Source organism: Acartia tonsa, chromosome 4, assembly GCF_053477335.1.
Source record: "Acartia tonsa isolate MP-2025a chromosome 4, ASM5347733v1, whole genome shotgun sequence".
NCBI classification, from domain to species: Eukaryota; Metazoa; Arthropoda; class Copepoda; order Calanoida; family Acartiidae; genus Acartia; species Acartia tonsa.
The window spans coordinates 2,941,050-2,955,234 of NC_137263.1; the positions used below are offsets into that span (position 1 = coordinate 2,941,050).

Here is a 14,185-nt window from a genome sequence, read left to right on the forward strand (position 1 = left end):
CAAAACAAAATGTCTGAAATTTAGACAAATTTTCCGTATATTTTTTCCTTTCTTATTTTGCCTTTAATATTTCTAGTGTTACTAAATTTAAACTTAAATATCAAATATAACTTTTTGAAATTGTTTAAATACTATATTATTATTATAAATCAATGGTTTATGTGAGCAATTGAATTATTTCGATTGGGGGGGAAATGTGTTTAAAGTTTTGATCCACATACCAAATGTCTTCTGTACTCCAAATCAGATGTTCGCCACTCTGTTTCAGTACAATTCTTTCAAAAAATGATGAGCCATTAGAATGTGAACATTAAAAAGTGACTTTCGCCCCCCATAGATGATAGAATAGTGTTAAAAATGATTGATTTATTGAGAAAATTCACGCTAGAATATGATATTGATAATTTAAGCGAAGAAAACAAATTGTTAAATTATCTGTTGCAACATAATTATGAAACGTTGATTTCAAATTTTCAGGTTTTGGTTACATTATAATCAGGGATCAAAAGGGATAAGACAATGGCCGATAATTTGATGTTCATCCCCAATGATGATACACTAAACTGCCCCTTCTGTAGATTACAAAACCCTTTAACGAGTCCCTAAAGTTGTTGTAAAGTTGTAGCCAACAAATAAGAAAAAGTTTTAAAAAATTTGTGGACTTGTGTAATAAACAGCCCAATGTCACACCTCCTTCCCTACTAAAAAAATTTGTGGACTTGTGTATTAAACAGCCCAATGTCACACCTCCTTCCCTACATTACAATAGTTTTGTTAAAGCAGGGAGAGAGTGGACACTAGCTGCTACACCCCTGAAGCCTTACTGGGCACTTAAGGTGGTAGGTGGTAAAGTAGACCCCCCCCCCTTAAAAAAGGAAAAGTATAAAAAAAAATTTGGAGGGTCATATATCATTGCGAGGGTGAAGATATCCTGCTCCAAAAATAGTTAAAAACCTTCCATGGACGTATAAGAATCTTCACTTTAAAGGAGATCCATATCGGTTGAGCTGTTATATAGCGAGATCTTTCACTGCAGACAAAATATCTTACTACTTTTTATTTTACTTTTTGTATTGTATTAGGATAGCAACTGCGCTAACTTAGTCTGAAACTAAATAGGTACCTATATGAAGCCTTATCAAAATAGAGAACTCAATTCACTTGTTAAAACTTGGAAGCCTTTTTACCTTACGCGTCATTTTTTGTACTCATCTAATTTGATGTAATATTAATGTAAACTAATAACCAATTTTAGTATTTTGACCTTGAAAAACTAAAATTATCACCAATCCAAGAAATAGCCAGCAAACTAAACGACGAAAAAGCTAAACACAATGTTTTACTATTCGGCATTGCCTGCCTTCAAACCTTCGTCGCAGAAAATTGGACCCAGCCGCGTGAAACTCAAATTACCTCCCTCCTTTCCTGGCTGACCGATGAAACAAAGACAGAATTGTTGGAGTTGATGATCAAAGAAGGAGACGGATTCATTGCAAATTCAAATCTTATTGAACTTTTATCCCTAGCAAGCTTTATTCTAGTGGACAACTCTACAAAATTTGATGACGATAACATAATAAAACTATGGAGTGTTCGCTGTGCCCTTATTGTCCAAGCCGAACTTTACGAAAAATCCGCAACGTTGTTTGAAAAAATAAAATCAATATTCAAAGATTTAGAAGATTTATCTGATTTGGAGCTAAAACCTTTGATATTGATAGAACAGGCCAAGTATTATTACAGCTATCATTATATTCGCGAGTGTGGGGAGGCGACTAAGGCTACAGCCGCTGCCCTAGGAATACAGGTGGAGGATACGGGCGCACTTGGCAAGAGGACCAAATTTCAGGCATAGAATATAAACTAATAGAATAATATTTGGTTTAACATTACATTTACTGATTATGTCTTCAGGTTTCTGTGTGTTGATTATAAAATACAGTTTACTGTCTAAATTTTGTCAGTCAAAAATGTCTTTATTAATTAACAGCTGCGATATTTACCTAGTTAAAATATTGCGAATTTTTTTCTTTTCTATTACTTTATATTCTCTGATCATAGATCAAGGATCTTCCTCAGTTTACCATAAACCTGGAAGAACAATCCCACTATGCTAAACGTACAGAAAGTCTCGACGTTGCCTACCTGCCCAAAGACCTACAACTCGACGACGAAGTGCGCCTCGAAAAGATTGAATTCCAAGACGCGGAGCGGCAACGGACCCGCGAGCTTGATTCCCTGCAGCAGAGCTGTTTGTTGGGGCGGTATTACCTAAAGGAGCGTAATCTACCTGTGGATGATATATCGTGGCAGGAGCTGACCCCGCACCTGGATGTGATACTGGCCCATCCGGTCTCTTGGGCCATTCATGTCACTGCCCTGTTCAACAGGTGCAAGCTGGAGTCAAAATCAAGGTAGGAGTAATTAGTATTTTAGATAGGATAGCCTATACCATAACTTAGCTATGTTCTTTTGTCCAACGGTCGGTTACTACTAGTAAGATAGCCAAGAATTGTTAAAAAGCAGTTTACCTTTTGTCTTTTGAAAGCATCACCTAGGGCCATACTGTTACTATGTGCTCTATAAAGGTTTGCTAGCATTGTGTTTTCTTCATAGTTTATTTTTATTTTATTACTGTAGTACAGTTTATTGTTTTCTTTTATGTCTTAATAACTTTATTTTTTGTGTAGGCGAACAGTTGAAAGATCAAGAGCTCAATTAGAAACTATTCTTGAGGCATATCTACCAACCAATCAAATACCCCGCCAAATATTGATGAAAAACGTGTACACCTCCCGGCTACCGCCCCGCTGGCGACTGCAGAAGGAGCTGGGCTCTATCCTGATGTCCCTGGGGGCGACCAAGGGAGCGCTTGACCTGTATTTGAAGCTCGAGTGTTGGGATGAGGTGATTGTCTGCTACAATATGCTGCAGATGAGACATAAATCTGCTGAAGTTATCAAGAAAAGGTAAAATTTTCTCCTATAAAGTAGGTTTAGATTTAGACATAGTTTTGAAATATACACAATCCTCATAATATTATTAGGCTTTATTGATTAGAGTGGATTTAAGTAGGATACCTGTCACTCTTAGCCAGTGGAAGAGCGCTGGTAGAGTTTGATATATTGTTTAACGAGGTGTGGTACCTAACAATTCTTTCCTCTTAGCTTTTAAGTATTTTTATTACATAGGTAGGTACCTAATTCATTTTAACTATTTTACAGACTGGAAGGCAAGGAGACTGCACGCCTATGGTGTCAGCTAGGCGACGCTACAGACGACATCCAACACTATCACAAAGCTTTACAGCTGTCAAACAACAAGAACGCCAGAGCATTAAAATCCCTAGGTTTACACGAATACTACAACAAAAATTATACCGAGGCTATGGAATGGTTTCGCAAGAGCTTGAACTGTTCCAGATTCCAGCTGGACGTGATGCTGCGGATGGGCTACGCGGCTATGGAGCTCGAGGCGTGGGCTGATGGCGCTCAGGCGTATAGGGACTATTGTAGCCTGGAGTCGGATAATTTTGAGGCCTGGAACAATTTGGCCAATTGTTATATCAAGTCGCAACAGAAGGAACGGGCTTGGAGGGTTTTACAAGAGGCCGTAAGGTGAGAAATTATATGATCATTTTTTTAAAACAAACAAAGAAGGTATTTCCACTAAAAATATTAGTTGTTTACAGGGAGAGAGGGAACATTGGTTTTATTATAATTTATAACGTTTACTCATTCACTGGCTGAACAACTTTGGGGACTTTAGTTGAAATTTGGTTGGTTGGTTCATTAAGGAATGTATCCAAACATTTCAACTATTAATTTTAATCTACAGAAAGGGTACTTTTGTGTACCACCATTTGGGATGTACATTAATTTATCTGCCATTGTCTTATAACTTTAGATCACTGCTATTCAGGAAAATTTTATTTCTATCACCCCCTGCCCCCTGCATTATATTTTCTACCCATTTTTATATTTTTTAAACTCTTTCTGAGATTTTAAGTTTTGTTTTTAGGTGCGACTTTGACAACTGGAAGGTTTGGGACAACCTGATGGTCTTATCCGTTGATGTTGGCGCATTCGACGAGGTCATTCGGGCATACAACAGGATTCTAGACATCAAACAAACTCATATTGATGAGGAAGTCTTGAAGATACTGGCAGGAGTCGTCATTGATGGCATTAAGGATAGTGTAGGTGGGTGATGTTCAGTAATAATAATACTTAATAATTACGTACGTATTTCAATGTAGCAACCCTCTATTATCTCACCCAAAGAAATAACAATGTTTGTTTTTAACTTGTACGTTTGATATACATACCTAAGCTCTACTTATGGACTAAAACCGTACTTTTTAATCAATCTTTATAATGACTGAATAAAGGGGGGGGTTTTTAATGCAACCATCTCGTAATCAATGTATAAATGGCACTTAGAATTCGAATTTTGATCTGAAATTTTGCATGAGTAATCCTTGGTAGGTTTATTTTCCCTAAATCGAACAAAAAGTTGGAAAAGTAACGGCTGGCAGCTGGCGGCTCAGCCGTTTAGCCGTTTTTTGCCTATTTTCAGGGCAAATTCATCATTAATTACGTAGGAATCAACTTTTAAAAACATATTTTTGGTTTAATTCATGTTAAATGATAGCAATAACCATTTTTAAAATTTCTAGTGCCAGCTGCTAAACGGCTAGAACCGGCTGAAAACGGCTGGGAGCCGCCAAGAGTATGATGAGTAGATAGGGCATGTGACATGTCTAGGGGTAAGTTTTTATGGTTGCTGAGCTCAAAAATGCTACCAAAAATAGTGGCAGCCCATCCATATGGCAGCTGGGTAACAGCTGCAGCTCAGCTGGTAGCGGCCAAGAGTAGAATAAGTAGATGGGGCTTGTGACGTGTCTTGGGGTAGGTTTTTATGGGTACTGAGCTTAATACTACTACAAAAAATAGTGGCCGCCCATCCATATGGCAGCTGGGTAACGGCCGCAGCTCAGCTGGGAGCGGCTAAGAGTAGAATGAGTAGATGGGGCTTGTGACGTGTCTAGGGGTAGGTTTTTAGTAGTATTGTAGTAGTATTGAGCTCAGCAAACATAAAAACCTACCCCTATACACGGCACAAGCCCTATCTACTGATTCTACTCTTGGCCGCTCCCAGCTGAGCCTCAGCTGTTACCCAGCTGCCATAGGGATGGGCCGCCCCTATTTTTGGTAGTATTTTTGAGCTCAGCACCCCTAAAAACCTACCCCTAGACACGTCACAAGCCCTATCTACTCATTCTACTCTTGGCCGCTCTCAGCTGAGCTGCAGCCGTTACCCAGCTGCCATGTGGATTGGTCGCCACTATTTTTGTAGTAGTATTGAGCTCAGCAAACATATAAACCTACCCCTAGACACGGCGCAAGCCCTATCTACTGATTCTACTCTTGGCCGCTCCCAGCTGAGCTGCAGCTGCCATAGGGATGGGCCGCCCCTATTTTTGGTAGTATTTTTGAGCTTAGCCTCCCTAAAAACCTACCCCTAGACACGTCACAAGCCCTATCGACTCATTCTACTCTTGGCCGCTCTCACCTGAGCTGCAGCCGTTACCCAGCTGCCATATGGATGGGCTGCCACTAATTTTTGTAGTAGTATTGAGCTCAGCACACATAAAAACCTACCCCTAGACACGGCACAAGCCCTATCTACTGATTCTACTCTTGGCCGCTCCCAGCTGAGCAGCAGCTGTTACCCAGCTGCCATAGGGATGGGCTGCCACTATTTTTGGTAGCATTTTTGAGCTCAGCAACCATAAAAACCTACCCCTAAACATGTCACAAGCCCTATCTACTCTTCATACTCCTGGCCGCTCTTAGGTGAGCTGCGGCCGTTACCCAGCTGTAATATGGATGGGCAGTTTCTATTTTTGGTAGTAGTAATGAGCTCAGCACCCATAAAAACCTACCCCTAGACACGTCACAAGCCCTTTCTACTCATTCTATTCTTGGCCGCTTAAAGGTGAGCTGCGGCCGTTACCCAGCTGCCATATGGATGGGCGGCCACTATTTTTGGCAGTATTTTTGAGCTCAGCACCCCTAAAAACCTACCCCTAGACACGTCACAAGCCCTATCTACTGATTCTACTCTTGGCCGCTCCCAGCTGAGCTGCAGCTGTTACCCAGCTGCCATATGGATGGGCCGCCACTATTTTTGGTAGCATTTTTGAGCTCAGCAACCATAAAAACCTACCCCTAGACATGTCACATGCCCTATCTACTCATCATACTCTTGGCGGCTCCCAGCCGTTTTCAGCCGGTTCTAGCCGTTTAGCAGCTGGTACTTGAAATTTTAAAAATGGTTATTGTTATCATTTAACATGAATTAAACCAAAAATATGTTTTTAAAAGTTGAATCTTACGTAAATTAATGATGAATTTGCCCTGAAAATAGGCAAAAAACGGATAAACGGCTGAGCCGCCAGCTGCCAGCCGTTACTTTTCCAACTTTTTGTTCGATTTAGGGAAAATAGACCTACCAAGGATTACTCATGCAAAATTTCAGATCGAAATTCGAATTCTAAGTGCCAATTATACATTGATTACGAGATGGTTGCATTAAAAACCCCCCCCCCCCTTGTAGATAGATTGCTGTAGGACATCTAGTCAAAGGCCATGCAATCAATCAATAAAGTTTAGCTTTTTCCATTTCTTTTTAAGTATAGATTTTTATGTGTTATCTAAAACTTTTGTATTTTGATTAAATATTTTGTTAGGTGAATCCAGTATAAAGTACAAACCGAACCTACTAAAGCTCTTGGGGCGGCTGACAGTGGGCCAGCCCAAAGAACCTGTTCCTTGGAACTGCTACGGCAAGATTCTGGTCGCTGACACTGACTCGAATTCAGCTGCTGAAAATCAAGGTATGTTCAGTTCAGGGATGTAATGTCTATAATTCATTATTGTTCTTTTTGACTTTAATCTAATGCATACTCGTCATAAGTTGCGATTTTTTTACAATAGGAAAAGTTCTAATATCCATGTCAAAAATTAAGCATAATGAAATAATTCTGTTTTAAACCTTGCTTGAATTTTCTTATATTAATAAGGAATAAATAGGACAGCGTAGCAACTCCACGTAATGTATATTGTCCTTACATCCTTTTCTAGTTTTTCACACAAAACTTTTACATACATTATATTTTAAATAATGATTCCTAGGACAATTAGGTACAATTATATACGCCTTACGTCGTTACTTGTATTGATAATGATCTTTTGATTTCAGTGAAAGGATGTCAATACCTGCAGAAAAGCTTGGCCACCTACACCGCCCGCAAGGGCTGGGACAAGGAGCTCGTCCAGGTGACCGCTGTCCTGGATACTTGCCGCCAGCTGGTCCACGCCATCCTGGCGGTCACCTCCTTGCCGGTCCAGCAGCTGCAGCTGGCCAACTCGGCAAGGCTGACGATGGTCAGCTCGCTAAAGCTGGTTGAGCGCAGTCAGACGAGTATAGCCACGGGGGATATTGTCCCAGATGTGAAGGAGTTGTACACCCACACCAAGACGGATGTGGACGCTCTACTCAATAGGATTGAAGAATTGAAAGCGGGAAATTAAATAAAAGGCCTTCATTGTAAAATCGTATGACTATAAAGTAAGATATTCAATTCAAGCCAAAGTCATTATTTTAGGTCATTGTCATGTGTTTAAAAACAATTAAAATTACAGGGCGTTTTAACATCCAGGGATGGTATTCGGAGGAAATGGATTGTCAAAATATTGGCGTATTTATCCAAAACTAGTTAAGATACCGGATGAATCCTGGCTTGAAATCCGGTTTTTCGTGGATTTCTTTGCATCCCGATTATTTATCCAAAAATTGGCGGATTAATCTGGAATGAAATGGGATGTGATTATCATTTCAACGTAATAGTTTATCCTGTTTTTATTTGTTTTAAAACTTTTGTTACTTTCCATTATTACCTAGCATTTATTTAAAGAAGAAACGTTTTGAAATTAAATGGTCATCATTTGCTTAAAGGGGATATTTTTGTTTATCAAAAGAGTTTGATCAAAAATAATTTCTTTAAAAGAAATATCCCCCCTATATATTTATGTATTATTGTGATATTTTGTTAAATAAGTATATCTCAACGGCTGTGATTAAATAATTTTTTCTATTTTTTTCAGACTAATTTGACATGACTGACCTTAACTAACTAAACCTTTATGTGATATTGTAACAAGGAACTATTTGTTCATAATAACAATGGCTGTGATAAACTTATTGGTATTGGGGTTTCTGTGCTCTTGGAATCCAACAAATTCTGCCCCCATCAACAAGAAGAATTTTGAGGTATTTTTTTTTCCTTGTGTGTTTTAATTAGCGAAGTTACTCTATATTTCTTAATGGCCGGCCGTGAATGGGGGTAACTTAATTTTTTGCTGTTCAAGACAGATTTTTGCATTTATTGTGTAGATTCCTTTCTTTAATGAGAATCCAGAATTAATTTACAATATCTGTCGGCTAAGTTACAGATGTCCAGTTCATATTTGTTACGACACTGAGCTTGCATATAACTAACATGTCCGTGTATCCATCAATATTTTTTGTGCTACGTTTCTTAGGTATGCATGTTCTCACCCTTGTTTACTTTTCTTTAACATATACCTATGTATTTGATAAAGAAATATCTTAGAGAGTAGTAAGTTTTTTTTGCATGATGCCTAAGATTTCGATGACCACTGAATCGTTTGAGTTCTCCTATTTGTAAAGCCACACATAGATCACAAAGTGGTCTTAGGCTATTTTATTTAAAGATTTAAGTTTTGGGTTGGTTTTGAACAATGAATACAGAGCTCTTAGATACTAGGGGCATAGCCACTAGTAACTTAAATTAGCTAAATTACTTTCTTTAAATGAAATAGGATCATGGAAAGAAAACGAAGTTGCGGATTTCGTCGTATTTTAACTGTAGCTTTCCTCCTATTTCTAGCCCCTACGGGGAGCTCTAGCTAACCTAACCTTAAATAACCTTTCTAAAGCTACTGTGAAAATACGGCGAAACCCGCTACTTGGTTTTCTTTTTATTATCCATTTTATCTTATTTTTTAGAATGAGATAGAGACCCAAGTTAAGGCGAAGCTTGAGGGCTTGAATATAACCGAGGCCATGCAGGAGTTGAAATTATACAAACATTATGTCGATAATAATCAAGCTATTGTCGAACACAATTTCAGGTGAGCATTTTGCATTTTAAATAGTTTTAAAATTGTGGTGACTTTAGACTTATTAGATTTTGATTGATTGGTTCACTTTTACCTTTTTCAGCCTAAAAATATAATCTACAAAAGAAAAGGTAATTTTGTTTATGATTATTGAAGATGTCTTGTCTATTGTCTTATTACTTAAGATCCTTGAAATAATAGCAGTCTGTATCAAAAACAAAAAATTACTATTAAATGACAAGTCTAATACATTTTCTAGTATAGCTTTGAAATCTATTTTCTAAGAATAGCAAAATGAAAAATCAGTTTTGTTATGATTTATCGTTTTCCATCAGCGTACAGCTGCATGTCTATTAGGGTGGGTCCATTTCCCCCTTTTTTAAAATTCTACTGTTATCATAAGTTGTGAAAGTCATATATATGTATGATAAGCCCCATTCAAGTTTCAAAAGTGACTTGGCTCTTATAACTGCCGGCGCGCGGGGGGTATAAAAAGGGCCCACCCCCTTATAAAACCAAAAATTTAAATTCCTTCAAACACAGGCATGTTGCATATCAAAATGACCGCATTGAAATGCTGATTACGAATCTGAAAACCGTTTTGAAAAATATTACTCCTAGATCTCATTAAGTACCTAAAAACAGCTTATTTAGTCAAAATTGTTCATTTTGGTAGGTTATTTGAAAATCATTTCAGACTGAATCAATATTTTTCAAAACGGTTTTCAGATCTGTAATCAGCATTTCAATGTGGTCATTTTGATATGCAACATGCCTGTGTTTGAAGGAATTTCAATTTTTGGTTTTATAAGGGGGCGGGTACATTTTATACCCTTCCGTGCGCCCGTTGTTTTTGGATTAAAAAACCTCTTTCAAGTTTCACAGGGTTTTATAATGGCCCAGTAACCCTTGCCAATGTCTAATAATGTGAAATTCCAAAATCGTCCACCCTAATGTCTATAATAAAATGCGATAAAAAAACTTTTCTTAACTTGCCAATAAATCATTCTCCCATGGCTGAAAGTAAAAATCCACTATTCATTTCTGCAAAAAACCAAGTTTTATTCTGCAGGGAGCGAGGTATGTCTGACGGTCTGTTTGGAGTTCTGGATCCAGGTTTCAGTCCTCCGGGCTCCAGATCTGTTGGCAAACATCTGTCCACTATGCTCGAGGTTCTACAACTTGGACAGGTAGAAAATGGATCCTTTCCAAGCAAATTATTTTCCAGTATAACTTTAAAAATTATTAATATCAGTTTGATTAGAATATCAGGTTCTCAGTCTTACTGAAAATATTCATGTTTAGCATTGTATTACAGACAATTTTCCACGAATATTAAAATAATAATGATAAAATTAAAACCAGTTTTGTTAGTCTGGGCCTTAACAAAACTGGCTTTACTGTCATAATCTTTCACTTTAATATACACGAAAAGCTGTCTATAATACGATGCGATAAACTCTAGTTTATGAATAAAAATATTGAACCTAAGAGATAAGACAATAACGATACCTTTAAGTAGATTAAGATCGCCTTTTGCAAAGTTTGGAAATAAAAAACGCGACACTTATATTATCAGTACTATTTAGAATCAGTTTTCTATCCAGCGGATTCTAAGCCATATTTGACAGAATTATTTAAATTTTTCTTATTTTTTTGTCAGGTTGTTTATGAAGTTGAGAACAGTGTGTTTGGTGGGGCCTCATGCACAGCTTGCAAGGAAAATATACTCATTTCTTATTAACTTTGAGGACTTTGGTTCTAATATGTCAATCGATATGATATTATTACTTGGATGTTGCATTAGATTTTTATGTATTGATAAATTAAAATTCGCAGCTGGCTAAAATAACGACACCTTTCAATCACCCCTTTTACCCCTACTTACTGATAAATGAGGCCCATATTAGCAAGTAAAATTGACAAAAAAATTTCCCCTCATTATATCCGCTTATATTCTACTAGCGGCTGCGCCCCTTCATCTAAGGGGCTATATATTCGAAGGGCTGAAAATAGCCTAAAACCATGTATAGACCTCTTTGTAAAAATAGTCTAAAACTATCGCAGGACCTATAAGAAGCTTCATTGTAAAGGAGAACCATATCGGTTCAGCGAGATCCTTCGCTACAGACAAAAAAGCTTACTACTTTATGTAATAGGATATACATTGATATACCATAGTTTCCGAGGAGCTTTAGTCCATAAAAATTTAATATAAGGGGGGGTTTTTAATGCAACCATCTCGTAATCAGTGAGCAAATGGCACTTAGAATTTGAATTTCGAGCTGAAATTTTGCATGGGTAATCCTTGGTAGGTCTATTTTCCCTAAATCGAACAAAAAGTTGGAAAAGTAACGGCTGGCGGCTGGCAGCTCAGCCGTTTAGCCGTTTTAGGCCTATTTTTAGGGCAAATTCATCATTATTTACGTAGGAATCAACTTTTTAAAACATAGTTTTGGTTTAATTCATATTAAATGATAGCAATAACCATTTTTTAAATTTCTAGTACCAGCTGCTAAACGGCTAGAACCGGCTGAAAACGGCTGGGAGCGGCCAAGAGTATGAAGAGTAGATAGGGCTTGTGACATGTCTAGGGGTAGGTTTCTATGGGTGCTGAGCTCAAAAATGCTACTAAAAATAGTGACGGCCAATCCATATGGCAGCTGGGTAACAGCTGCAGCTCAGCTGCGAGCGGCCAAGAGTAGAATGAGTAGATAGGGCTTGTGACGTGTCTAGGGGTAGGTTTTTATAGGTGCTGAGCTCAAAAATGCTAACAAAAATAGTGGAGGCCCATCCACATGGCAGCTGGGTAATGGACGCAGCTCAGCTCGGTAACGGCCGCAGCTCAGACGAGATAGGCCAAGAGTAGAATGAGTACATGAGGCATGTGACGTGTCCAGGATTAGGTTTTTATGGGTGCTGAACTCAAAAATACTACTAAAAATAGTGACGGCCAATCCCTATGGCAGTTAAGTAATAGCTGCTGCTCAGCTGCGAGCGGCTAAGAGTAGAATGATTAGATAGGGCTTGTGAAGTGTCTATAGGTAGGTTTTTATGGGTGCTGAGCTCAAAAATGCTACCAAAAATAGTGGCAGCCCATCCATGTGGCAGCTGGGTAACAGCGGCAGCTCAGCTGCGAGAGGTCAAGAGTAGAATGAGTACATAGGGCATGTGACATGTCTAGGGTTAGGTTTTCATGGGTGCTGAGCTCAAAAATGCTACCAAAAATAGTGGCGACCCATCCATATAGCAGCTGAGTAACAGCTGCAGCTCAGCTGCGAGTGGCCAAGAGTAGAATGAGTAGATAAGGCTTGTGATGTGTCTAGGGGTAGGTTTTCATGGGTGCTGAGCTCAAAAATGGTACCAAAAATAGTGGCGACCCATCCACATTGCAGCTGGGTAACAGCTGCAGCTCAGCTGCGCGCCACCAAGAGTATAATGAGTAGATAGAGCTTGTGACGTGTCTTGGGGTAGGTTTTTATGGGTGTTGAGCTCAAATATGCTACAAAAAATAGTGGCGACCAATCCATATATGGCAGCTGAGTAACAGCTACAGCTCAGCTAGGAGCGGCCAAGAGTAGAATGAGTAGATAGGGCTTGTGATGTGTCTTAGAGTAGGTTTTTATGAGTTCTGAGCTCAAAATGCTACCAAAAATAGGTGTGACCCATCCATGTGGCAGCTGGGTAACAGCGGCAGCTCAGCTGGGAGCGGCCGAAAGTAGAATGAGTACATAGGGCTTGTAACGTGTCCAGGGGTAGGTATTTATGAGTGCTGAGCTCAAAAATACTAACAATAATAGTGGCGGCTCATCCATATGGCCCACAGCCCACAAGCCCTATCTACTCATTCTACTCTTAGGCTCCCCCAGCTGAGCTGCAGCTGTTACCCAGCTGCCATATGGATGGGTCGCAACTATTTTTGGGAGCATTTTTGAGCTCAGTACCCATAAAAACTTACCCCAAGACACGTCACAAGCCCTATGTACTCTTTTTACTCTTGGCCGCTCCCATCTGAGCTGCAGCTGTTGCTCAGATGCCATATAGATTGGCCGCCACTATTTTTAATACCATTTTTGAGCTCAGCACCCATAAAAACCTAACCCTAGACACGTCACAAGCCCTATGTACTCTTTTTACTCTTGGCCGCTCCCATCTGAGCTGCAGCTGTTGCTCAGATGCCATATGGATTGGCCGTCACTATTTTTAGTAGTATTTTTGAGCTCAGCACCCATAAAAACCTACCCCTAGACACGTCATAAGCCCTATCTACTCATTCTACTCTTGGCCTCTCACAGCTGAGCTGCGGCCGTTACCCAGCTGCCATATGGATGGACCGCCACTATTTTTGGTAGCATTTTGAGCTCAGCACCCATAAAAACCTACCCCTAGACACGTCATAAGCCCCATCTACTCATTCTACTCTTGACCGCTTGCAGCTGAGCAGCAGCTGTTACCCAGCTGCCATATGTATTGGCCGCCACTATTTTTGGTACCATTTTTGAGCTCAGCACCCATGAAAACCTACCCCTAGACACGTCACAAGCCCTATCTACTCATTCTACTCTTGGCCGCACGCAGCTGAGCAGCAGCTATTACTCAACTGCCACATGGATTGGCCATCACTATTTTTGGTAGTATTTTTGAGCTCAGCACCCATAGAAACCTAACCCTGGACATGTCACATGCCCTATGTACTCATTCTACTCTTGGCCTCTCGCAAATGAGCTGTTACCATTACCCAGCTGCCACATCGATGGGCCGCCACTATTTTTGGTAGCATTTTTGAGCTCAGCACCCATAAAAACCTACCCCTAGACACGTCACAAGCCCTATCTAATAATTCTAATCTTGGCCGCTCGCAGCTGAGCTGCAGCTGTTACCCAGCTGCCATATGGCTTGGCCGTCACTATTTTTAGTAGTATTTTTGAGCTCAGCACCCATAAAAACCTACCCCTAGACATGTCACAAGCCCTATC

General features: G+C 39.4%; 2 protein-coding genes across 2 annotated transcripts in view; both read left to right on the plus strand.

Moving 5' to 3' along the window:
* LOC145315683 (tetratricopeptide repeat protein 27) lies at positions 1-8,172 on the plus strand. The gene is made up of 8 exons (XM_080155701.1): positions 1-477; positions 1,256-1,849; positions 2,062-2,414; positions 2,691-2,969; positions 3,225-3,617; positions 4,021-4,202; positions 6,755-6,901; positions 7,267-8,172. Exons 1-8 carry the CDS (start codon positions 358-360, stop codon positions 7,596-7,598), a joined length of 2,400 nt encoding a protein of 799 aa, XP_080011827.1. The 5' UTR covers positions 1-357; the 3' UTR covers positions 7,599-8,172.
* The window catches only part of LOC145315684 (sphingomyelin phosphodiesterase-like), a 25,975-nt gene continuing 19,961 nt past the window's right edge, over positions 8,172-14,185 (plus strand). Inside the window, exons 1-4 of the mRNA XM_080155703.1 lie at positions 8,172-8,337; positions 9,097-9,221; positions 10,282-10,399; positions 10,873-10,927. Of these exons, the coding sequence (XP_080011829.1) occupies positions 8,251-8,337; positions 9,097-9,221; positions 10,282-10,399; positions 10,873-10,927 (385 nt within the window). The 5' untranslated portion in view covers positions 8,172-8,250. The remainder of the gene's footprint in view (positions 8,338-9,096; positions 9,222-10,281; positions 10,400-10,872; positions 10,928-14,185) is intronic.